Raw genomic sequence first — 24,346 nt, forward strand, 5'->3', positions numbered from 1 at the left:
GTATTCAGCTAAAGGATCCTCCCCTCGGAGACTGTGAAGCAACACAGTCCCTCATGTCATCCAGGACTTTCTACCTTCTGGTCCTGTGTACAGGAACCCCTGCTCCTCTACTCGTTCAAAAATAGCACCTGCTAGCCCTACCCCTTCTCTCACTCTACGGTGGCCCCTTCTCTATACGGTCAGACTCCTCATGGGCTCTGTGAATCCTGCTCAAAGCTGGCACCATTTCCTCAGAAGGCAGAATGAAAAGACAGCAAATTCTTAAAAAGTCATATTGCTCTCCACCTTGTCAGACGCTGAATGGGTTTGCAGAGAGGCTTGGCAACGGCCGTGAGCCATGGCCTCAGCCATGGCCTTGTGGACATTTTCTAGCTTACGTAAAAAATTCTGAGAGAACATTCGTGGTCATAACGGAAAGAATGTTTATGGGAAAAGAGGACACTGTGACCGTTGGTTCCAGGAGCTGAAGATTGCCACCTGACCTTCAGAGAGCCCCCGGGCTCTTCCCCCCTCCCTTGGAGCCTCCTCTTGCTTATGCTTATATTGCCGCTCCTGAATAAAGTTTGCAGAGCTTGATCAGTATGATTGATTTGCTCTCATTCTTCCTGTCTCTTGTGCCTCCCACTCTCTCTCTTTCTCCTGCCCTGGGTCCCCACTGAGTTTTCCCCCCCGCAGGTCGGGGAAAACTGGCACCCAGCGTGTGGCTCTGGGTTTGGGTCTGAGAGAGACCACTCTTCGCTTTGAGCCGCCGCTTCATCAGGAAGAGAGTGAAGGCTCGCACTGAGTCGCTGCTTCGTCAAAAAGTGAGTGAAGGCTCGCATGGAACCGCAGCCTCCTAAGGAGGTGAGTGAAGGTTCGCACTGGATCGCCACTTCATTAGGAAGTGAGTGAAGATCCGCACAGAGATCGCCACAGTGTCACCCGCACTGTGAGACAGATCCCAGAAAGGTAGGAAGAGTGGCTGGACTATGGGACAAGCATTTAGTAAATATGAATTGTTTTTAAAGGGATCTCAAGGAATCCCTCAAGACACGAGGAATATGGGTTAAGAAAATTTGTTCACAGCCAAGAACTGCTCCAGGTGGGAGGAATAGGGTTTAAAATAATATAAAATAAATAAAAAGAGTAAAAAGCAAAACTACAAAAACAAAATAACAGAAAATTCCCAGAAGTAGGAATGGTAAATATATAAATGAAAGAATTTGACAAGTTGAGGAATAATTAGGAAAGTTAGAAAAGCAGGGCACTAGGGAGCAACTATCAGAAGTTACCACTGTGACTCCTTTCCTTTCTCTGGCAGAATTCCCAGAAAAAAGAGATAAAGAATTAGACTTTAAACATGAGAGAGAGAGAAAGAGAGAGATAATACGTTTCAGAAAAGCAGTTATTCCCTGTTCGGGACCTTTTAGCAAAAGAGAGGAAAAGTAGCAATAAGCTATTTCAGAGCTCTCCTAGGGACAGGAGGAAATCGGGAGACGTCCTGCTTCCTCTCTGGCTCCTATGGAGATACTCTTAGTTCTGGTTAGGATATCTGGGTCCCTTTGAGACATCAAGTTCTATTCCCTCTCTGTCTGTTGTCTGTCCTTGGTGCACCAATTTGTCCACATGTCTGTCAATTTATGTTTGTTTTTGTTTTGTTGTTTGAATGATTGTTGTTCTGTGTTTCACGTTGAAAAAAATGGTTAAAACTTTATCTGCTGGCTGTCCATCCTTTGATTTAGTTTAACTTGTTTAAAAGGCAGTCTCAATTTGCACAGGAGAAACTGATAAGTTACACTGCACTGTGGCAGGGAGTCAAGTACAGCTGGAAAAGCCCTGCTAGAGGCTGATTATCTACACAAGCAGCTCTTAAAAGGGCCAACAACTTTTTGCTTGTAACAGAAAGTTAGCTTAAAATTGGTAACTCAGGGTTGGAGTCATTCTAAACAACATGTGGTATGAGCGAACCCAGGAAAACAGGTCTTTAATGATACTTCTAAATTAGGATAATATTTTGTGTAATTATTATTCTAGAAACCAGGTTTATAAAGGATGGAATTTAAAACGATGTCTCTTCAATGAGGCATGAAAAGCTGCACTGTCACGCATTCATATATAAGAATTGGCAGCCAAACTTCATAATGTGAAGGTGATGATTTTTGGTATTGATTTTAAAGAGAATAGATTGTTTAAAATTGTGTTTTGCTTTCCAAAAGTTATGGATATTTTCTAATTTTGCAAAAGAAACTTAAAATTTATGGTTAAAATTGCCAGTGTTCCATTGAGTGCAGTTTGATCGCAAGCTCATGATTTTTAACTCACCTATATATTGTAATTAAGATGATTACAAGAGTTTATCTTATGAGAACACTAATGCAGCTCCCTGCAACCATCTGGCCATACAAAGCAAAGACAGACTTTTCTGGATATACTCATCTTTGTACAGAAATTGGACCCTCATGCTATCAGTTTGACTATGGTTGCTGCCTTCCAGGGGACTACAGTACAGGCAATTCTTCCAGCACTAAGGTTTAGCATAAATCATCTTAAGAAAGACTGTCCAAAACTTAGAGGCATAGACAGACAGTCGAATTGTTCCCCTGGAATCTGTCCTCACTGCAGAAGGGATAATCTTTGAGCCAGGACTCTAGCAGATGCTCAGATTATATTTGAGTAAATGCAAAGCTCAGCGCAGCCTCAGTGAGGGTTGTGTGACATTTCTTTTGTTTTTGCAAATCCTGGTAGGGAAGTTTTGGGACCTCACCTCTCCTTGCCTCCCAGGAATTATTTTTAGTCAAAACAGCATTATTACAGATCTATTGAGATGTTATTCAAAATAAAGTTTAAACTTAAGATATATAAAATGTCAATGAGGGTGTGAAACTTCTAAAGGCATTACAATCTGGCCTGCCTACTACATATAGAGTAGGGAAAGCTTCTGTATTCAATTGTTATCAGTTGTAATCTATGGTAATCAAACATTAGCTGCTTATTTTAGTTATTGTATTTCAATGGGCCCACAGCAATTCTTTGGTAAAAGAAAACATTAATGTAGAATCATCTTTCTTCATCTCCAACTAAAGTTTTAACATCCTATTATGAAGCTGTTGTGGTGTTAATCAAGAATTGTAAGATAAAATCATGAAGATATTTTTTTAAAAAGTCTTAAAAACCTGATGAGATGTCTATTTCTTGCCTCAAACAGCAATTAAATTGGTTATTGCAGAGTATTGATATTTGGTCTATTATATAGTAAACTTTTTATGTAAAATTGATAATTATTATACAAAAGATAAGTTGTTAAAAATTGCTTCTATGCATGCTTTTGTATTTCCAGTAAATTTATGCATGCATCCCATAAAGAATACATCTACTGTATTTATAAACAGCCCTTCTATGGGAGAGAAGTATAAGTGATTGGATCACATGTTTATTCTTTTGAGTTCCCTCCTGCTCCAGCACAGATAATTGAATTGTGTGCTGTAGCCCTGCTTGNGGACGTTGTACATCGTGGTGCGGAGCCTAGTGCGCACCACGATGTACAACGTCCACAAGCAGTTTAAATGATTTTCAAAAGCTGTTAGCTGATATTACTTTGCTTTGTCCTTATTTAAAGCTTACTACAGGAGAATTAAAACCCTTATTTGATATTCTGGGGGTGGGGGGGAGTACTGATCCTACCTCTCCTCAAGTTTTAACTTCAGAAGGGTTGTTGGCCTTACAAGTAGAAAGAGCTACTGAAAAACAATTTGTTACTTATAGACTATTCTTTGCTTTTACATTTGTTGATTTCTAATACGACTCATACACCTACAGGACCTTTGGAGGTCAACTGACTAAGTCTGTGGAACTTGTCACACAGATCCTACTGGAGGTGGTGTGGCACAAACACCATTCTTGCTTGAAAAAATCCTTTTTATATTGGTCATATGAGAGCTCAGTCTGATCTTCACGGACCTTTAGCTGCAGGCAATGATTGTATTGGCAAAGATTTGATGGGAGAAGCTTTAGTTTCAGATCCTATTGTTTTGGCCAAATGTGGTAACAGTATAATTAATCTTTCTAGTCATACCTTAAGGCTCCTACATAATATCGCTAAGGAGCAAGCTAGAATGATTTTAAAGCAATGTCTTGACTGTCTTACATTGCCTCAAGTTCATCATTTAGGGGTTAATCCTCAAGGCTTTATGCCCAATCATATTTGGCAAATAAATATTCATTATTCAGAATTTAGAAAATTGAAATATATACATGTTTGTATTGACACTTGTTCAGGACTCATTTTTGTTTCTCTACATACAGGAGAAGCTTCTAGAAATGTAATTGATTTTGCTTAAAGGCTTTTACTGCTATGGGATTGCCTAAAATCAAGACAGACAATAGCCCTGCTTATACTGGAAACAACTTTATACAATTTTTGTAAGGAATTTGGAATTGAACATAAAACTGGAATTCCTTTTAATCCATGGGACAAGGAATTGTTGAACTTGTGCATTGCACTCTGAAAAATTGGCTTTTGAATACAAAAAAGGGGTAATCATATCCCCATACACCACAAAAATTTTAAAATTTCAATGTTAAGGAACTCTCTGAGTGTGGGGGAAGAGGGCATGTTTGTGGTGTTTTGTTTTTTGTTTTTTGTTTTTTTTGTTTTTTTTGCAGGATGCTAAAGGAGCATGCTAGCTGCCAGAGTGGTTAATGAGACATGCTAATGCTGGGACAAAGAACGATGCTGACAATTATGATAGAAAAGTTGTATTGGGCCTTCGTCCCTGATCCTCCCTTTACTACATCCAACAGTATGGGAAGGCCTAGAAGTTGTGGTAATGGTAACCAACACTAAGTTGATGGATATACCTGCTGAAAAAAAATTCACCATCAATAGAGAAATTAATTACTAAAGATTTAGAACTAAAGCCTCCATATACCTTTGTGGGAGGCACAGCTACAGCACTTCTGCCCTAGTTTTGCAAGGAAAGAATTATAACATAAAGAATTGTTGTGTCTTCCCGTGACCCTAGTTCCTCAGTTGACCTTGTTAACTCCTGCAGAGTATTTGAGCTGGAATAGCCCCTCAGATATTAGAATCAAGTGAGCTGTTTTCCTGCCTGCAGTGGCTGGCATCTCCTTAGTAACCTCTGTGTGGCTGCCAGTTTGGCTGGAGGAACTTTAACCCATTCTCTTCTTACCACCGCCAAATTATCTCCACAATTTGCGTTGGCAGTGGAAGCCTCCCTTGAGTCATTAGCTTCTTTACAGAGACGATTAACTCCCCTTGCCCAAGTTGCCTTACAGAATCGAAGAGCGCTTGATTTGCTGACCGCTGAGAAAGGTGGCACCTGTCTCTCTCTGCAAGAAGAATGTTGCTTTTTTGTAAATGCATCAGATATAGTGGGAACACGAATCCAACAGTTACATAAACTTAAGTTGGAGCTCCAGAGAAAACAGTTTTCAGCTGCTGCTGATAATTGGTGGAAGACCTCTATGTACACCCTCTTGATGCCCCTCCTTGGACCTTTAATAAGCATTTTATTAGTAGTAACTTTGGGGCCTTTTATTTTTAATAGAATTACTGGTTTTATAAAACAGCAGATTGATTCCTTGGCATCGAGAACTTTGCAAAGTTATTATCATAGATTTGATTCGGCTGACAGAGGCCTTGCTGAACCTGAGGTTGATAATTCTCCCTCAGGAGCTGCATAGGATTCAGACCTGTGCATACTGGTTCTTGATAAAATGAATCCAGTATGGGCACCAGCGTGGGTTGCAAGGCTAAGCACCTCAGGGGAAGGTGTAACACGGGCCATCTCTGAATTCCCTGTGAGACAAACCTGGTTTGCAAGGAGGTTGNTATCTGTTTTCAACCTTATCCTAAGGATTTTTCTAAGGCTCTGCCTCCCCTCCCCAAAAGATACCAAGAGCCATGACTGTGGGTCTTGATGGTACCCACGGGAGGAATCAGGTCAATGCTCCCCCTGCTGGTTAACGCCCACTCATCCAAGGATGAGATGACTATCAACCACCCCAGTTCTGTGGGGCCTTATTGAAAATAATTAAAAGGGAGGAGATGCCAGGAGCCATGGGCTCAGCCATGGCCTTGTGGATATTTTCTAGCTTACATAAAAAATCCTGAGAGAACATTTGTGGTCATAACAGAAAGAATGTTTATGGGATAAGAGGACACTGTGACCGTTGGTTCCAGGAGCTGAAGATTGCCACCTGACCTTCAGAGAGCCCTTGGGCGCTTCCCCCCTCCCTTGGAGCCTCCTCTTGCTTATGCTTATATTGCCACTCCTGAATAAAGTTTTCAGAGCTTGATCAGTATGATTGACTTGCTCTCATTCTTCCTGTCTCTTCTCTCTCTCTCTCTCTCTCTCTCTCTCTCTCTCTCTCTCTCTCTCTCTCTCTCTCTCTCTCTCTCTCTCTCTTGCTCTGGGTCCCCACTGATTATCCCTGCAGGTTGGAAAAAGGCAACTTCAGTTAAGATACAGGTTGGAACTTGTCCAGCTTGCCTGGTGCTATGGTTCAAATGTTCCCTAGAGTTCATGTGCTGGAAACTGAATCCCTAGTGCTACTGGGTAGTGGAAGGAGGGGCTCCATCAAGAAAGCTCTGTCTACTGGGATAAGGGAGTTGTCCAAGAAGCAATAGGGGTGACCTTAGCTGTGATTCACAACATTGGGAATATGGAACCTGAAGAGACCACCTCCTGTAGCCAGACAGGAACCCTAGTGAAGCAAGAGAGACACCAACCCATCCACAAAACTTTCAACCCAAAATGTATCCTGCTTACAAGAGATGCAGGCATGGGGGATGGAGCAGAGACTGAGGAGATGGTCAACCAATAACAGGCTTAACTTGAGACCCATCCCATGGGCAAGCGCCAATACTTAACATTGCTAATGATACTCTGTTATGCTTGCAGACAAGAGCAAGCTGTCCTCTGTGAGGCTCCACCCAGCAGCTGACTCAGACAGATACAGACATCCACAGCCAAACAGTGGATGGAGGTTGAGGACTCATAGGAGGAAGGATTGCAGGCTTTCTGGATCCCTGGGCTCTCAGAGTCTGACCCACCAACTGAAGAACATATGTGGGCTTGACCTAGGACCCTTACACATATGTAGCAGATGTACAGCTTGGTCTTCATGTGGGTCCTGAACAATTGGAGAGGAGGCTATTCCAAAAACTGTTGCCTGTCTGTTGCATATGTTCTTCTAGCTGGGCTGCCTTGTCTGACCTTGGTGGGAGAAGAGGCACAGAGCTTCATAGAGATTCGAAGTACCAGGGTGGGGGATATCCAGGGGGACCCATACCTGCTCATAGGAGGAGAGGAGGGGATGGGGGAAGGATTGTGGGAGGGGGTGAATGAGAAGGGAGCCCAGTGAGTGGGTTGTAAAGTGAATAGGTAAAAAGAAATAAAATTAAATTTAAAAAGGAAAAAGCTCTGTCTAGCATCCTGGCTCTGTGTTGCTATGCAACACTACTGCCATGTTATGGTGCAGCCCAAGTACCTTACCAGATGTTGAACAGTTTCCAGAGTTATGAACCAAATAGAGCTTTCCTATGTTAGCTGCCTAGTCTTTGACATGTTAAGGGTAGTCTAGTGATAATTTTGGCATCAAATAGCAGTTTCTTACCGAATATCACAGAATGGCATGAAAGGTAAAAATTTGAAGCTGTCTGACTAGACTGTTCCCATATAATTTGTTTTGTTTGTGTCTGGCACAGTATTAGGAACGATGGGTAAAGGGTGGGTGGGGTAACATCTGGGCCCATCTAGAAGCCGAGGATGAGGAGAAGCAGAAGCCAATACGGGCTCCCCAAAATATTCTTGGGATAGGGATACAGATGGCTCGTTGTTAGAGCACTTGCTAACCCTGGATTCTACCTCCAGAATCACTACTACACAAAATATACTCTCTCTTTGTTTTATTTATTTTATTGAGAGAGAGAGAGAGAGAGAGAGAGAGAGAGAGAGAGAGAGAGAGAGAGAGAGAGCGCATTTGGCAGGTGTGCAGGTCAGAAGACAGCTTGCAGGAGGCAGTTCTCCCCTACCAAGTGGGTCCTGGGGATCTAACTCAGGATAAGGCTGGTGGCAAATGTTTGTACCCGCTGAGCCATCTCACTCCATGCTGGGTTTAGATGGATTTCCAGTCACTAGCCCAGTGTGCTCAGCAGTGGATTGGTTGAGTGATCAAGCACATGAGACAATGGCATTTATTAATGCTGACTCTCCTTATCAAGAAGCTGGTGAGTATCCAGTGATGTGGTTGATCATGTGCCTCTCATGTTGCTAACACCTAACACAGCCTGACCAGGGGTTCACCGTGTGGCTGACAGTGCTCAACAGGTTAATGAGCTCTTCCTTTGGGAAATGTACTCTTGTACATTATCTAATAGAATGAACAACCCATTTTATAGATGAACAGAATGAGGCTCAGAGGGAGCTACATTCACTTATAAAATGCCCATTGTGTGCCACTGGGGATGCATATGAAAGAAAGCATTGGGGATTTACTATGGCTTAAGGACCAATACTTAAGTCCTTTCTGCTATACAATTCCTAGCTGTCCCCACCACTCTCATGTGTACTGAGTTGACCAGGCTGGTCTAAAACTTCCAGGCTCAAGTGATCTTCCGCCTCAGACTACAGTTGTATGCCACCAAACCCGTCCATTTGGCTGGCTTTTAAATTTCACATAGATTTGTAGGGAGGAGAAAATTCCAACTCTACTGATCTGATCCTGATTGACTTTCAGAATTAAATTGACTTGAAATAGATGAACAGGAGGAGAAACACACACATTTCTAGGATGCAAGTTTTGTGTATCCTAGGGGTTTGCAGGGAGAAATGAAGACTTATGGACTTGTGGCCCAATTTCAATTGCTAGTGTCCATGAGGTCCCAAGAGTCACTCCAGGATCAGAAAGTATTATGGAGTGTGGGGAAGAGGAGGGGACAAGGACCCCAAGAAGCAGCTAGGGAGGAGAGTCAGTTGTGGACAAAGAATAGTTAAGCTTTGCAGAAGTGCTTCCGTTGAGCGAGGAATCGGAAAAGGTGAGTTCTTGCTATCTTTTTGGGGTGGTGCTGGGAGTAGAATCCAGTTTCTTTCTGTTATGGTGAGAGAAGATGTCATTTGAGAATTTCGACTCCTGATTTATTTGTTTGTTTGTTTTGCTTTTGAGACAGGGTCTTACTGTGTAGCTCCAGCTGGCCTTGAAGTCACAGAGATCTTCCTGCCTCTAACTCCTGAGTGCTGGGTCTAAAGGCGTGTGCTGCCATGCAGAGCCTCATCTCCTGCTTTTAAGAAAGAGAAAAGAACACTGTACAGAAATGAACAGTAGCCATGTTGGTCCAGAATGCTTCTTTTTCTTTTTTCATTTGTGCTATGGTAATATACTGTTTTAAACATCTAAGCTTTTATGTTCATGGATTTGATTACAGAAACTAATAATCTCTGAATACTGAAAAGGAAATCAAAAGAAGTTACATATTTCACGTTCCTCAATCAAAATGCCAGGGAGTGTATTTTTTTTAACTCCTTCAATTACAAAAATTTTTGAGATTTATTTTATGAGGGCTCCAGACTTAGTAGGCCCCAAGACTTTAGGACAACTGACTCCATGATGGAAGTATCATTTGGGCTATAAAACTCAGCAGGCAGACAGCACCACCTGCCAAAGCTAAAACAGAGGCCAGGTGTACTAATCTTATTTTTGGCTTCTGTGAGCCTGCTTTTGGCTAACTGTTCTTGTTAGCTGAAGAATGCCAACCCAGAACATGGTTTTTGTGTTTAAAAGCTCTCTCTGAGAAAAGCTAAGTGCTACACTGAACACCCACTGTAGTTGACAGCCAGGCTAATAAAGACTTTCTATTGGCTGAAACCCCTGTGCGAGCTGTCTTCTCTATGTGTGTTTTGTCAGCATGTGTGCACATGTCCCAGGTGTGTGCCTCATGAGTAACAATGTCAAAAGAAGGTATCAGATCCCCTGGAACTGAGTTAATCATGGTTGTGAGCCACCACGTGGATACTGGGAACCAACCTCCGCAAGAGTAGCAAGCGCTCTTAACCCCTGAGCCTTCTCCTCAGCCCCATGTTACTGTTGATCTTATTTTTATTTTTATTATTATATTTTGAATTTTTGAGGCAAGGTCTCTCTACATAGCTCTGGCACCCTTGGAACTCACTATGTAGAGCTAACCTCACAGAGATGGGCCTGCCTCTGCCTCCTGAGTGCAGGAAACAAAGGCATAAACAACTACACCTGGCTATTATTATTATTATTATTATTATTATTTTGGAGAGAAGATATCAAACAGTAGCTCAGGCTAACTTTAAATTTATGGCAATCCTCCTGCTTCAGCTTTTCAAATGCTAGGATTTCAGGCATGTACCACTCTTAACAAAGATTAAATGTAATTCGACATAACATGTTCTTCCATGAGAGATGTGTATAGGCTGTCAAGGGCTGGGGAATCTGGGGCCTATGAGCAGAGAGATCGGGAACGCAGCGGGAGGGAGTCATCTAAGTGACAACTGAGTAGTGGCAGGCCCTTGGCGCCGCTCTCATTAGCCAGTTACAGGAGGAGGGGCGGGGTGACCGGCGCGACCTGGACTCTGCGGCCATTAAGCCAGTCCCCATTGCGCTGGCCTCCACTTGCCTACTTGGGGCGCGAGGAGGTTGGAGAGCTTTTTTTCTGGGACCTAAGCAAAGGTGAGAAGCCCGGGTGCCTCTGCGGGTCCCCGAGGGCTGTCTGGGAGACGGAGAGCGGAGTAAACAGGTCAGGCGAGTAGCTGCCACCCGCCTGGCGTCCGCCGTACGCGGGGAAAAGGAGCCAGGGGCGCGCGAATGCCTGGCCAGGAACCCTGTTGGCGACCAAGGATCCCGTGAACTGCTTCTGCCCTACAGCGAGGGATTTGTCTATTCAAGGGCAAGCGCAGGGCAGAGCGGAGGAGAGTGAGAAAGTTGGAGGAGTTTGGTGGAAGTTTCTGGAGGGCCCTGCTAAAAGCTACCCTGCTGCTGGAGTCTTGCTAGAGACATAATGAGCTTTGCTCCCCTCTGTGTCTTAGGCATCCACACTGCTGCTAAGCTGAAGTTGAAGCTCACACATCCTGGAAAATGCTAGCACCCATAGTAAGTACGGGGTGAGAAGCCAAGGGTGGGCCAGGGGTGGAGGTAGTGTTTTAATGGTGACTCTTGTCTCCTCCGGGTCTGACTCGCTGTTTTGAAGAGAGGAGCTTTGTAGTGAGGAAGCTACACTTTGAACCCTTGGGGATCAGGTATGAGCTGTGGGTCAGCTGCCACCTGTTGTGCATCAGCGGTTGGCTGCCACCCTGCCTGAAACAGGCTCAATAGAAGGCAGTAGAGGGGGGAAGTTGGGGGTTGGGTCTTCCTATCAAACCAGGATCCTGGGCAGGTTCCTGGGTCGAATGTCTGAAGTTGAATCTGCTTATTTTTGTCTTGTCAGCTGACCCATGGCCATCCCTGCTGCCAGCAAATACTCAGCTCTGACTTTTCCTTCATTTCTTTCCTCCACCCCCTTCTCTTTTCTTTCTGATTTTTGTTTTGTTTTTGTTTTTGAGACAAGGCTTCAGGTAGCCCAGACTAGCCTCAAAGTTCTTATTTGGCGAGGACAGTTTCTTACTTCTGGTTCCGCTGCCCCCACCTCTTGAGTGCTGGAATTATAGGTGTGAGGCCCCATACCCAGTTTTGTGAAGCCCTCTTGCATGGTAGACAAGCAGTCTACCGACTGAGCCACATCCCAGCCCGGGCATTTTTGTCTTGAGATCGGAACCGGGCAAATGTCTTCTTCACTTGGGATTGTGTTCCAGCTGAGTGTCCGGTGTGGGATTAGAATCAAGTTCAAGTTTATTTTGCTCCCAAGTGAAAACACCCCTTAAAACCTAACAGTTCTCAGAGCAGCCCAGTCGCTCCAGGCTGCACTTTCTGCTTTTGGTACTGGGAGGCCAGGTTGTTTTGCTTTCGGTTTGAACCCAGGGAAACCCAAGAGCACAGATGTTAGCGCTGTATTTTATATTTTTGCATGTAAAGCTTGAACTCTGCTGAGCCGTGAGGAGCTGACTCATAAAAAATACATGTTTGTCTCAGTTGTGTGTTTTGACTGTGTAACCGTGTGTTCTTTGATTTAATTTTCTTGTAGTAGACAATTTAAAAAGCATGTTTGTGCATATGTATGTGTGTGTGTGTGTGTGTGTGTGTTGGGGGGCATGCATATGCCATGGCAGGCATGTGGAGGCCAGAGAGCTATCCGGGTTCTGGGATCTGAACTCAGGTCATCAGGCTTGGCAAACAATCTCCTTTGCTTGATAAGCCACCTCACTGCCACCACATTTTTTAATTAAAAGAGTAAGAAATAAATAGACACCAATTGCAGGCTTATATAGAAGTTATGAAATCTCACTGGTGAATCCTCTCCTCTCAGACTCATTCTTTCTCCTGCATTCAGCTCAGTATGTACAGTCATCTCATCTACAGGGCTGTGAATAAAGGCATGGTGGCACACAGTGGCACACGCCTGAAACCCCGTCACTTGGGATGCAGAGCTGGAGGCTATCCTCGGCTCTGTGGCAAGACCTTATCTCAAACAAAATAAAACAGGGCTGCCAGGTAGTGGTGGCGCACGCCTTTAATCCCAGCACTCGGGAGGCAGAGGCAGGTGGATCTCTGAGTTTGAGGCCAGCCTGGTCTACAGAATGAGTTCCAGGATAACCAAGGCTTTGCAGAAAACTCCAAACTCCAAACAAACAAACAAGCTGTGCTGAAGAGGTGGCTCGGTGGATAAGAGCACTGGATGCTTTTCCAGAGGATGTGGACTTAGTTCCCAGCACACACATGCTAGCACAGCTAACAACAGGCTGCAACTCCCATCTCAAGTGATCTGATCCCCTTTCCTGGTATCCAAGGGTGCTGTACATACATGATCCGCAGACACATGCAGTCAAAACACCCACACACATAAAGTAAAAAAGTTAAAAACAAGACAAAACAAAACAAAAAAAACCCCAAAGCCTTACCCCAAACTAAAAATGCAGGGCTGTAGGGGGAGGCCCGAGTAGCAGCCCACTGGGCAGGGCTCTGAGAGGAGGAGGCAGCAGTGGGAAAAGTTCAGCTCAGATCTTTCTTTACCCTCAACTTTGTAACTGGATAGGAGGTTTGGTCCTTTCGCCTCCACCCACTGCAATGCTGAACTTTGAGTGTGTTTCCTGGAAGTGAGAACTAAAAATAAAATCGGCCTGGCCGGGGTGCCTCTCAGCCCTCAGTTCGGCCAGGCCAGGGTGCCTCTCAGCCCTCAGTTCCAGGCTGCACAGGCTGCCTCCTGTCTTCGTTGTTATTGTGTTTGTTTGTTTGTTTATTTTTATTTATTTTTTGAGATAGCATCTCTATGTAGTCCTGGCTGCCATAGAATCTACTATGTAGACCGAGCTGGTCTCAAGCTCAAAGTGATCCCCATGCCTCTGCCTCCCATGTGCCACCAAGCCAGGCTACTGCTTTTTTTTTTTTTTTTTTATCTTTATACTCTGCCTATTTTATTTTGCTTTTTAATTAATTAATTATTTTTTATACTCCATATTTTACCCCTCCCATCCCGTCCACCCTTCTACTGTTCCACATCCCATATCCCTTCCCCAAGGGAGGGACCTTAGATAGAATAACAGTAGGGAGAGGGAACTTATAGAGCCCACCTCCAGCAGGAAGACAGAACATCAAGTGAGGGATGGGGTTGCCATCCCATAGTCACAACTCTGACCCATTATTGTTTCTGTCTGAAAGGATTACAGGGATAGAAATGGAGAAGAACTTGAGGAAAAGAAGATCCAGCGACAGGCCCAAAGTGGGATCCAGCTCAAGGGGAGGTCCCAAGGTCTGACACTATTACTGAGGCTATGGAGAGCTCACAAAAAGGGACCTGGCCTTACTGCTTTTTGATCTGAACTTGACATCTGGGACTATCTGTGGAGCTGGTTAGGGTGCAAAGAAAGGGGAGAGAAGAGGCTGCTTCTGAAGCAGAAGATGCTTCTGGTTCTGCAGGCTGCAGCTTCCCTCCTGAAGATGAGAGGGGCTGGAGGAGTGTCCCTCTCCCCGGGCCATCAGCCTCTGATGAGGCCCTCAAAGTGCCAGGCTGGATGCTGGTGGAGCTGCTCCACTCCTTACCCAGTCTAGGTGTCAGAGTAATGTGGAAACTGGTCACTTTTTATTTATTTACGACAGTCATTCTGTCTATGAGTGCTGTAGAGCTAGGCATGGTCAAACAGATCCTTGTAATTCTGCTGGGGAGGCGGCATGCGGAGTTGGAGGCTAGGCTGGGCTCCAAAGAGACCCCCATCTCAAAAATAAATAAGTGAAGTCCACTGCCACCAGCACTATCAACAATGACAAGACAAAACAAACTACCACCAACAAGGAGAAACTAAATCAAATCCAAAACCCAATCAGAAACAGCTGGGCTGCGACCATAGAAACAGGAACAGCTTGCTCTGCAGGATGTGAGGGAGGAGCCCCTTAATGTCCTTCTCTTTCACTCACCTTATCTGTTCTAGACCTTGAAGCTGGTTTCAGTTTAGAAGGGAGTCAGCTCTAAAGCTGAAGCTGGGGCTTTGCAGAGTGAGACTGACAGACAGACTTCCTCTGTGGACCCTACATAAAGCTCTTTCACTGTTTTTATTTATTTTATGTATATGAGTACTCTGTAGCTGTACAGATGGTTGTGAGCCATCATGTGGTTGCTGGGAATTGAACTCAGGACCTCTGCTAGCTCCTGCCCCAAGATTTTTATTTATTATTATATGTAAGTATACTGTAGCTGTCTTTAGACACACCAGAAGAGGGAGTCAGTTCTCATTAAGGATGGTTGTGAGCTACCATGTGGTTGCTGGGATTTGAACTCAGGACCTCCGGAAGAGCAGTCAGTGCTCTTACCCACTGGGCCATCTCTTTCACATTGTCATACCCCTTTGTCTGCTTTATCATTGGATACTTAGATCCAGGCAGGTCTGTGGTAGAATACTGCCATGGCTGTTGAACCACCTCTGAGGTCTTGGGTAGGTTCACTCCCACCTTGGAACTCTTTTCTCATCTCTAAAAGGATGCTGTTATAAGGATTCCAGGTAACTTGTGGATGTCCCAGTAAGGCTTGGTGGTGGTGTGTGAGTTGGGGGGTGGTGGGGCTGTTCTGAATGCACACAGGGGCAGGCTTACCCTGGAGGAGACTAGGCCTGAGGTTTGGTGCTGGTGAGCCTAGGCAGGGAGGCAAGATTTCCTTCTTCCTGCAGGATGCTTGGGGCTTCAGTGCTTCTGACATGGGTGCAGGCTGAGTTGTCCTTTCTGACTGCCTCGGCAGCCTGGGCAGGGACATAAGGAAGACTAATGTGTCAGGCCAGGTCTTGTCTACCTTTCTTCTGACCCAGAGGCTGGGAAGTCAGGGCTGACAGACTCTTCCTTATTCTTTGCACCCCTTCCCTGGACCCACATCGACTACAGCATAGGCTAGCATTTTTCCTTGTAGGTTTAAGTGGTTTTACAGTGCTCAGCCATTATCACAATTATTTCTTACAGAAACCATACTTGGATAGGTATTAGCAGTCCTGATTCATCAGAAAATTCCCAGAGATCGATTCCAGAAGTTTTCCCAGGTTTCCACTGGTGCCTGGTGTGTTTCTGGGGAAGCCCCCAGCTCCTTGGATTTTCTTTTCTCAAAACCCTGGCGTGGAAACTCTCCAGCTTCTCGCTGATGGCTTGTTCTTGGCTAGATCCAGACTTCTTTTGTTTTTCACAAGTTTCCAGACCTTTTGCTCAGTATCAAAAGTGAAAGCCCTGCTCAGGAATTTTTCATGTTGACTGGGGCATGTGGTTTACCGGAACAGGGAAAAGAATTCTCCCAGGTTGGGTTTCACAAGTACCACAGTGTCCTTGCTATTTCTGCATAAGGCAAACTAACAGCACCCAGCCACCGTAGTGATAAAGCTGCTGACTGCTAAACATTTCCTCGGTGTGGGTTGTGTTTGTAAAACAGTGCCCATATGCACATTCACGCAGTGTGCCTCGGGAGATTGAGAGGCAAGAGGACAGTTTTGGGTGCTGTCCCTTTCATTTTTATTTTATCTTTTATTTATTTATTTTATTTGTGTGGGTGTTCTGACTGCATATATTTCTGTGTAATATGTGCAGGCAGTGCACATAGAAACCTGAAGAGAGGTTCAGATTCCCTGGGACTTGAGTTACAAATGGTTGTGAGCTGCCATGTGGGTGCTAGGAATCAGACCCGCGTCCTCCTAAGAGCGGCCAGTGCTCTTAACCACTGAGTCGTCGTCTCTCCTTTCCCTGTGTCTCTTTCAGATGCGGGAGGGGACTGGGGTTTTTGCTTGTCTGGAGACCCCCAGTTAGGCATTTCCGGCTGGCCATGCGCCCCAGTGCACGAGTGGAGATCAGAGGCCTTTTAGGAACTGCTTCCCTCCTGCTGCCTTGTTGAGGCAAGCGCTCTCGTTTCCTCCATTATGTAGAGTACTCCAGGGTAGCTGGCCTATAGGCTTCTGGCACCTTCTCCTTCTCTGCCTCCTTGCTACAGAGGCTGGGCTGAGATGTATGCCATGCCTTCTGGGTTTTTGCATAGGCTCTAGACTCAGGTGAACTGGTTCATTTGCATAGCAGGCGCATCTTTTACTCATTCCAGTTTGCTTTGCTTTTCTGTGTAGCTCTGGCTGGCCTGGAACTCAGAGATCCACTGATACCCTATGTCTCTAGAGTGACAGGATCAAAGGCATGTATTGCCACCATGCCATACCACACTATACCACAACACTCTGACTTTTTTTTTTTAAAACTGGGTTCTTGAGCTCAAACTCAGACCTTTGTGCTTTTGTGGCAAACACTTTATCTACTGAGCTATTTCCTCCTCCACCCAGTGTTTCATAGATTTGACTTAATCTTCAGAATCAAACTTTGAATCAGGTTCATATATACAGCTGTCCTCATTTTATGGCTGAAGAGAGTGAGGCCTAGCGACAATTTGAATAAATTTGTTCAGGACTCTGTGGTAAGTAGTTGAGCCTTGGTTTGAACACGGAGCCCTAAGCATAATCACTGTGCTGTTTTTGAAAATTAAATCCAGCTCGAGTTAAACAGAGCCATCAGTAGCCAGGCATAGTAGTTCAGGCCTGTAATCTAGCCTTCAGGGAGCTGAGGCATGTAAGTGCCTTGCACATTTAAAAGGCAATTACTGAATAGAAAGCTGGTGGTTGGTTGAGTGGAGGAGGGTAAATAGACATGTGAGTAAATCATAAAAAAGAATAAATGAACTGTTGACTAAAACAATCCCTTCTGACAATTTAAATGATTTCCAATTTAATGATTTCCAGAGACCCTGGAGCCTTTTCTGCCTTTTACATTTCTTTTTTTTATAGATTTTTTTTAGATTTATTTATTATTATATGTAAGTACACTGTAGCTGTCTTCAGATGCACCAGAAGAGGGTGTCAGATCTCATTACGGATGGTTGTGAGCCACCATGTGGTTGCTGGGATTTGAACTCAGGACCTTCGGAAGAGCAGTCGGCCACTGAGCCATCTCTCCAGCCCCGCCTTTTACATTTCTAAATAGTTCAAACCAATCATTTTACTTTGTATTGGTTTAGAGATGATAGTTTTTATCTTGAGAACGGCATTGCTAATGTAACTCTTTATTACACTGGCCACACTATTTAAATGCCATAACCTTTTGGAAAAGCTAGTTGGCTGCTTTCAGTGGGTCCAGCCTGCACTTCTCACTGTCTGTTGCAGCCTGCCTGGGTCATCCATGCCTCTCCTGCTTCCTCCAGTGCCCTGTGTATGGCCACTTCCTAGTGTAGCAGTCAGGGTACCCACCCATTTAGAAATCTGCCCTAGAACAAGCCTCTCATGCAGCCCACACCTCAATGTTGGCTGCTGTCAGTCAAAATCCGAGTCAAAAGCTTTCTGCTGTCTACAGGTGATAACCTGCCTTCTTCTCCTCCTGCTGTGGTAGCTTTGGCCCCACAACCTACCACGGCCCCCTCTCATGTGCTCTGAGCCACCACACCAGCTTTCTTTTAAAAACTATTTAAAATGTTACATTTATTTTCTGAATTTATTTTATCCTCCATCTTCCACCTCTCTCTGAGCCCGTGTGCTATGGCGCACGTATAGAAGTCAGACAACCCTTGGGAATCGGTTCTTTCCTTCTGTAATGGGGTCTGGTGAGCAAACTCATCAGGTTTGCATGACAAGTGTTTTTGGCCATTAAATCGTCTTTCCAGAATGTCACATCTCAAGGTGGTGTCTTCCTTCCTCTGATTCTAAATTGAATATCATTTATCTTCCTCGTATTCAAACAAAACCAAAATGAAAACATAGATATGTGTTTATTTAAATATTTAAATATTTTTTTGAGTAGGCTTTCTTTGTGTATCTCTGGCTGTCCTGGAACTAGCTCTATAGACCAGGCTGGCCTTGAACTCAGAGATCCACCTATCTCTGCCTCCCAAATGGTGGGAGGTGTGTGCTACCATTGTCCAGCTATTTAAACAATTTTAAATGCTAGAAAATCAATAAAAAATGAATACTCCCAATTGAGAGTTTCATGAGGGCTTGGTAACAGATGGTATCTACATTTTTCAGTTAAAAAAAAAAAACAAAACAAGTATTCAATATGTGAGCATTTTCTTCTCACTTATTATTATTATTATTATTATTATTATTATTATTATTTAGAATGGGATTGGAGAGACGGCACAGTTAGCAAAGCTCTTGCTGTACAAGCCTGCGGTCTCTGCACTGGGGAGGTGGGGAAAGAAGAGGCCCTGGAGCTCCTGGGCCTGCAGCTAGCTGACTAAGTGAGCTCCAGGTTCAGTGAGAGGCCCTGTCTCAAAAGATAAGGTGAGGAAGACATCTGATGGTGACCTCTGGGCTCTGTATGCACATGAACACACACACACACACACACACACAGACATACACACATAGACACACAGACATACATATGAACACATACATACATGAACACACACAGACACGTGCATATGAACATTCACAGAGACACACATGAACACTCACACGGATACAGATACATAATACATATGTGGTCTCATACACACAGATCTTTAAAATTTTTATTTTTGAAGTAATTTATAGTTAAAAAAAGTTCAAAGAATCAAATAATAAAGCATAAGAATTCCCACATTTCTATCAATCACTGCGGGGACTAACCCATAGTTTGTTGTATTTTTCTCAGATCATGCATAATATAGAATTCATTGTTATCACAAGTGTGTAAAAGTGTACAATAAGCAGAAATAGAATAGTCTTCTTAGGGGGAGATGGTGATTCTGGCACTCCAACCCAGGACCTTAGGCATGCTCTGTAAGTGCCTACCGCTGAATTACACCCCGACTCCATCATGTCTCCACTTGGTTCTTTGGTGAGAGAGGCATTTTTTGAGATTGGGTCTCATGAAACCCAAGCTGGCCTCCAAGGTACTGACTATGACCTTGAACTCCTGCTCTCCCTGCTTTATCTCTCAGATGCTGGGATTATAGACATGTACCACCACACTTGGTTTTATGCAGTACAGAGGGATGGCTTTGTACGTGCTAGACAGATGCCCTACCAACTGAGCTACATCCCCAATGCTTCAATTCTCCCCACCCCCTTTCTTTTTTGAGACAGGGTTTCTCTGTGTTGCCCTGGCTGTCCTGGACTTGCTCTGCAGACCAGGCTGGCCTTGAACACACAGAGATCCACCTGCCTTTGCCTCCCAGAATGCTGGGACTAAAGGCATGTGCCACCACCGCTAACCTCTACTTGCTTATTAAAAATGTAGCCCTGGCTGTCCTGGAACTTACTCTGTAGACCAGATTGGCCTCAAACTCATAGAGATCCTCCTGCCTCTGCCTCCTGTGTGCTGGTATTAAAGATTCACCATTTCTGGCTTCAGGTTGCTTTTTTGAAAGTATTTTTTTTTTATTTCTGTGCTTATTCACATAAGTTCATGTTGTTCTCTTCAAAGATCTGATTTACACGTATATATAGGATATATTTAATCTGTTTCTACCACTGAGGTAGTTGGAGTTGTTTTTCAACATGAATTTCAGAGGCCAGATATTCCTCAACTTGCTTGCTAAGGGAAGCAGCTGCTCTGCAGCTCTCTCTTTTGTGGGAAATAAAAATGCTTTGTTCTGAAATCCTGTGGGCACACAGTGTCAGCTTTGTCACTGTTCCCATCTGTGCTGCGTAGGGTACTGTGATGGCTAGGGGGTTCCTGAGCCCCATTCTGGAAAAGGCAACCCTGTTCATGCATCTGAGTGGTCTCTCTGCTGATCCAAGCCATGTTTCCTGAGCAGATGCAACAGCTGTCAGCTGGGTTCCTGGGATCACCGTGGTCCTTTTATAACAGAAATTTGTTCTCACTGAGCAAGAATAAAAACTACAATCTGTTTTGTAATCCAACTATATTTTTAAATTTCTCCTGTAGCCCCCTGTACTTCCATTGTTCTTTTATTTAGGGGTTCCAGGGTCTTCTGCAATATGGAACAATGCTCCCATGTCTATCAGGAAGTTTACAGGTTGGACTCCAATGGAGAAGGTTACCATCAGCTCTAGAGGCCTAATTTGAAGGAGCCATGTCCCTGTTTTTCCAGAGACAGGATGGGAATTGGCTGAGGGACTACTGTTTCCACTGGGGACATTCGTGTTTCCAGTCGCAGGAAGCACATTGGTCTGTTTGTAGGGGCTTTTTCTTTTACTTGTAGGTGGCTTGTCCAGGGCTGAGAGTGCCAGGAGCACACAGTGCTGCTGCAGTGGCCTGATTTACTTATTTATATTAGTGAGTCTTCCTTGTCTTTCTTGATAAACACTTTTTGGGATATTTCTAATAATTTTGACCTCTTTTTCCCTGAAAATCTGTCCATCTTTTGGATTTCCTTATACTCAGCTGTGGTCACCTGAGCTACAAAGGCCAAGTTAGTCACCTTGAAGTTTGCTGGGTCCTCTGGATCTACAGGGGTGTATGGTATAGGAGTATATAAGTATGCCTCCAGAAGGAGCTCAAGAAAAGCTGAAGGCAATTCACCTGAGCCCTGTTTTACATCAGCTACTTTGTACAGATGTAAGCTGCCCATCTGACACCCTCCAGTTAAGTCTGGTGGTAGCCACAGAGTGATCTCCTGCCTCCTTCTTGCCCCATAGTTCCAGTATGCTCTCCTGGGTAAAGCCTTGTCAATTGCTGTCATTCTCTGGTAGTTGTCAAGAGTGTCTAATCCAGGCAGCACCATAGTTGCTTCTGCTAGGATTTTTTTCTCTCTCTTCCATTGTGAAGAGAGTATAGAGAACTTGTGGGCAGTCATTCTAGGTTGGGAGATAGTTAAAGAAAACAGAATCAACTGGGGAAATCTGAGAACTAGGGTCTGTGCTGAGAGTGGGATTCTAGTTCCCAGTTGGAAAGATCTGCAGTAGTACATGGAATGAACATACAGGGGCCTGGTGTAGAGGAAGGACAGGACTGGAGTCCTTCTGTTTCAGGGATCAAATGGGAACAGAAGCTTCAGGTTGACCCAGGGAGGGGGAGGTTGAGTCTGGAGTTGCTTCTGCTTTGGGGGTAGGAAACAGATGCTGCAGATTGGAGGAAGGAGGAAACTGAAGTCCCAGGCAGGCTGGGGGAGGAAACCAAATCTAGCCATCCATTGTGACCTCCCTAATGGCTATGGAGAGGAGAAAGGACTGAATCTGGCTCCACTGGGGACTGAGGCAGAAGAGTAATTGAATGAGGTAAGCAGGAGAGGCTGAGGGGAGGCAGAGGGAAGAGGAGGCAATGGGCTCTGGAGAGGTGGGGATAGTGCAGGGTAAAGAGGAGGGTATGGGAGAAGGAGAAGGCCCTTCTGAGAGTCCTATAGGACAGGATTTTTGGAGGGCCTTTGGTTCCCAGCCCAGGCGGGACCTCTGGGGAGTCTTTCTTGCTATGACCAGGATGTGGCCACCTCGTCCATTCTGGACCATACAAACCTTCAACCATGGGGGCAAATTGAACATTGCTTCTGTCCAGGGTAGAATATACCCAATATGGTCTTGGTGGCCAGGAATACCAAGGGTGGTGTTGGCCACTTCCCAGGCTACCTGGGAGTCAAAGGTGCCCTTTGGGGGCCATTTAAGCCTGAATATAAGCCACTCCAGCTCACAGGAAAATTGGAGGCCACTCTTGGTGATAAGATACTCACAATCTTGCTTAGTCATAGAAGGGTAAATTTTGTCAAAGCTCCTGAAAACACAACTTAAAGGAGAGTCAGGTTTATTAGTCTTGTTAACTTGTCTGTCTGTCTGTCTGTCTGTCTGTCTGTCCAGTTGCCCCAAGTTCAGGAACATAGAAGGCTTATGATAAAGAATCAGAAGAGACAAGCAAAAATGCAGAACAAGATACATCGGCTCCCATTACAGATGGTTGTGAGCCACCATGTGGTTGCTGGTAATTGAACTAAGGACCTCTGGAAGAGCAGTCAGTGCTTGTAACCACGGAGCCATCTCTCTAGCCCCTGATTCATTTTATTTTCAATTGTGTGTGTATGTGATGTGAGCATCCTGGTGTGGGTGCTTGGGACCAAATTTGGGTCACCTGCCACAGCTGTATGCACTCTTAACTGTTGAGCCATCTTTTCAGTCCCTTTATTTATTTATTTATTTATTTTAAATTATTGTATGTGTGTGTGTCTGTGTGTTTTTGTGTGTATAGTTCCCAGGCCAGAAGATAATATAATGTTTAAAAACTAGTTCCATTTGAAACTGGGTTTCAAACTAAGTTACTGTGTGCAAAAGAAGTATTTAAGAGTTAGCAGGACCTTATGCCTAACATAAGGACTGATAACCACAGGATGTCTAGACTATGACCCATCAGCAGCTAAATATAAGAGGAAACTGATCTTGGAGACACCTGATTCATAAATATTAACCGGTCAACTCATTCTGCTTCTGTAATCTTGCTTAAACAAACAAACAAACAAACAAACAAACAACTCAAACAACAGCAGCAGCAACAACAGCAGTAACACCGTGATAAAACCTCATGTAGCAAAAGAAATCCCTAGTGTTGAGACAGTTGTGGTTTGTGCCTTTAAAAACTCCACAGAACTTCATAATAACTTTGGATATTGTTTCTTTGGTGTCAAAAAAAAATTTTTTTGAGACAGCATTTCTCTGGCCTGGAGTGGGCTGCCAATTATGCTCAACTGCTTAGACAGCAAACCCAAGATTCGCCTGTCTCCTCTCCTCTCAGAGCTGGAACTGTAAGCACACATTGTTGTGTTTTATAAAAAAGATAAGGAGAGGAGGAATATGTTTGGTGGTTGTGTGGTAAGGTGTGGGGGAAGGAGGTACCTTTGTGGGCCCATGCTGAGCCAGCCCTTCCCCCTCAGAGACCAGCCACATAGTATAGTATAGTATAGTATGGTATAGTATAGTATAGTATTTATTCAGGGCGTGAGGAGGGGAGTTAAGAGGGTAGTAGAGACAGAGAAAGGCAAAGAAAGAGAAAGAGTAGAGAAGTAGAGGTGGGAGCAAGAAGGCAAGAGCAAGAGAGAGCGGAGGGGGCAAGTAGTGCTTTTCATAGTGAGTCAGGCACACCTGGCTGTTTCCAGGTAACTATGGGATAGAGCTTAGGCAAAATGCTAACACAGTGTCTGGGTTTGGTGCTTGTTTATGGGATGGATCCCCAAGTGGAGCAGTCTCTGGGTGGTCATTTCTTCAATCTCTGCTCCGAATTTTGTCTCTGTAACTCCTTCCATGGGTATTTTGTTTCTCCTTCTAAGAAGGATTCTGAGCTTCTGAGCTAATATCCACTTATCAGGGAGTGCGTATCATGTACATTCTTTTGTGACTGGATTACCTCACATAGGATGATATCCTCCAGATCCGTCCATTTGTCTAAGAATTTCATGAAGTCATTGTTTTAAATAGCTGTGTAGTACTCCATTGTGTAGATGTACCACATTTTCTGTATCCACCAAGAACTTGCTATTATCAGCCTGATATTGCTGTCTCCTGAGAGGCTCTGCCAGTGCCTGGCAAATATAAAAATGGATGTTCACAGTCATCGATGGATGGAGCACAGGGTCCCCAATGAAGGAGCTAGAGAAAGTACCCAAGGAGCTGAAGGGGTTTGCAGCCCCATAGGAGGAACATCAGTATGAACTAACCAGTACCCCCAGAGCTCCTTGGGACTAAACCACCAATTAAAGAAAACACACAGTGGGACTCATGGCTCTAGCTGCATATGTAGCAGAGGATGGCCTACTGGGTCATCAATGGGAGGAGGGGCCCTAGGTCCTGTGAAGGTTCTATGCCCCAGTATAGGG

At 44.4% G+C, this 24,346-nt stretch overlaps 1 protein-coding gene across 1 annotated transcript in view; it reads left to right on the forward strand.

Annotated features, from left to right (window-relative positions):
* The first annotated feature begins 10,588 nt into the window (after positions 1 to 10,588).
* LOC110336749 (HRAS-like suppressor 3) overlaps positions 10,589 to 24,346 on the forward strand; it is a 31,158-nt gene continuing 17,400 nt past the window's right edge. The window contains exons 1-2 of the mRNA XM_021219484.2: positions 10,589 to 10,695; positions 11,052 to 11,115. Of these exons, the coding sequence (XP_021075143.1) occupies positions 11,101 to 11,115 (15 nt within the window). The 5' untranslated portion in view covers positions 10,589 to 10,695; positions 11,052 to 11,100. The remainder of the gene's footprint in view (positions 10,696 to 11,051; positions 11,116 to 24,346) is intronic.

The sequence above is a fragment of the Mus pahari genome, chromosome 1 (assembly GCF_900095145.1).
Source record: "Mus pahari chromosome 1, PAHARI_EIJ_v1.1, whole genome shotgun sequence".
Lineage (NCBI taxonomy): Eukaryota > Metazoa > Chordata > Mammalia > Rodentia > Muridae > Mus > Mus pahari.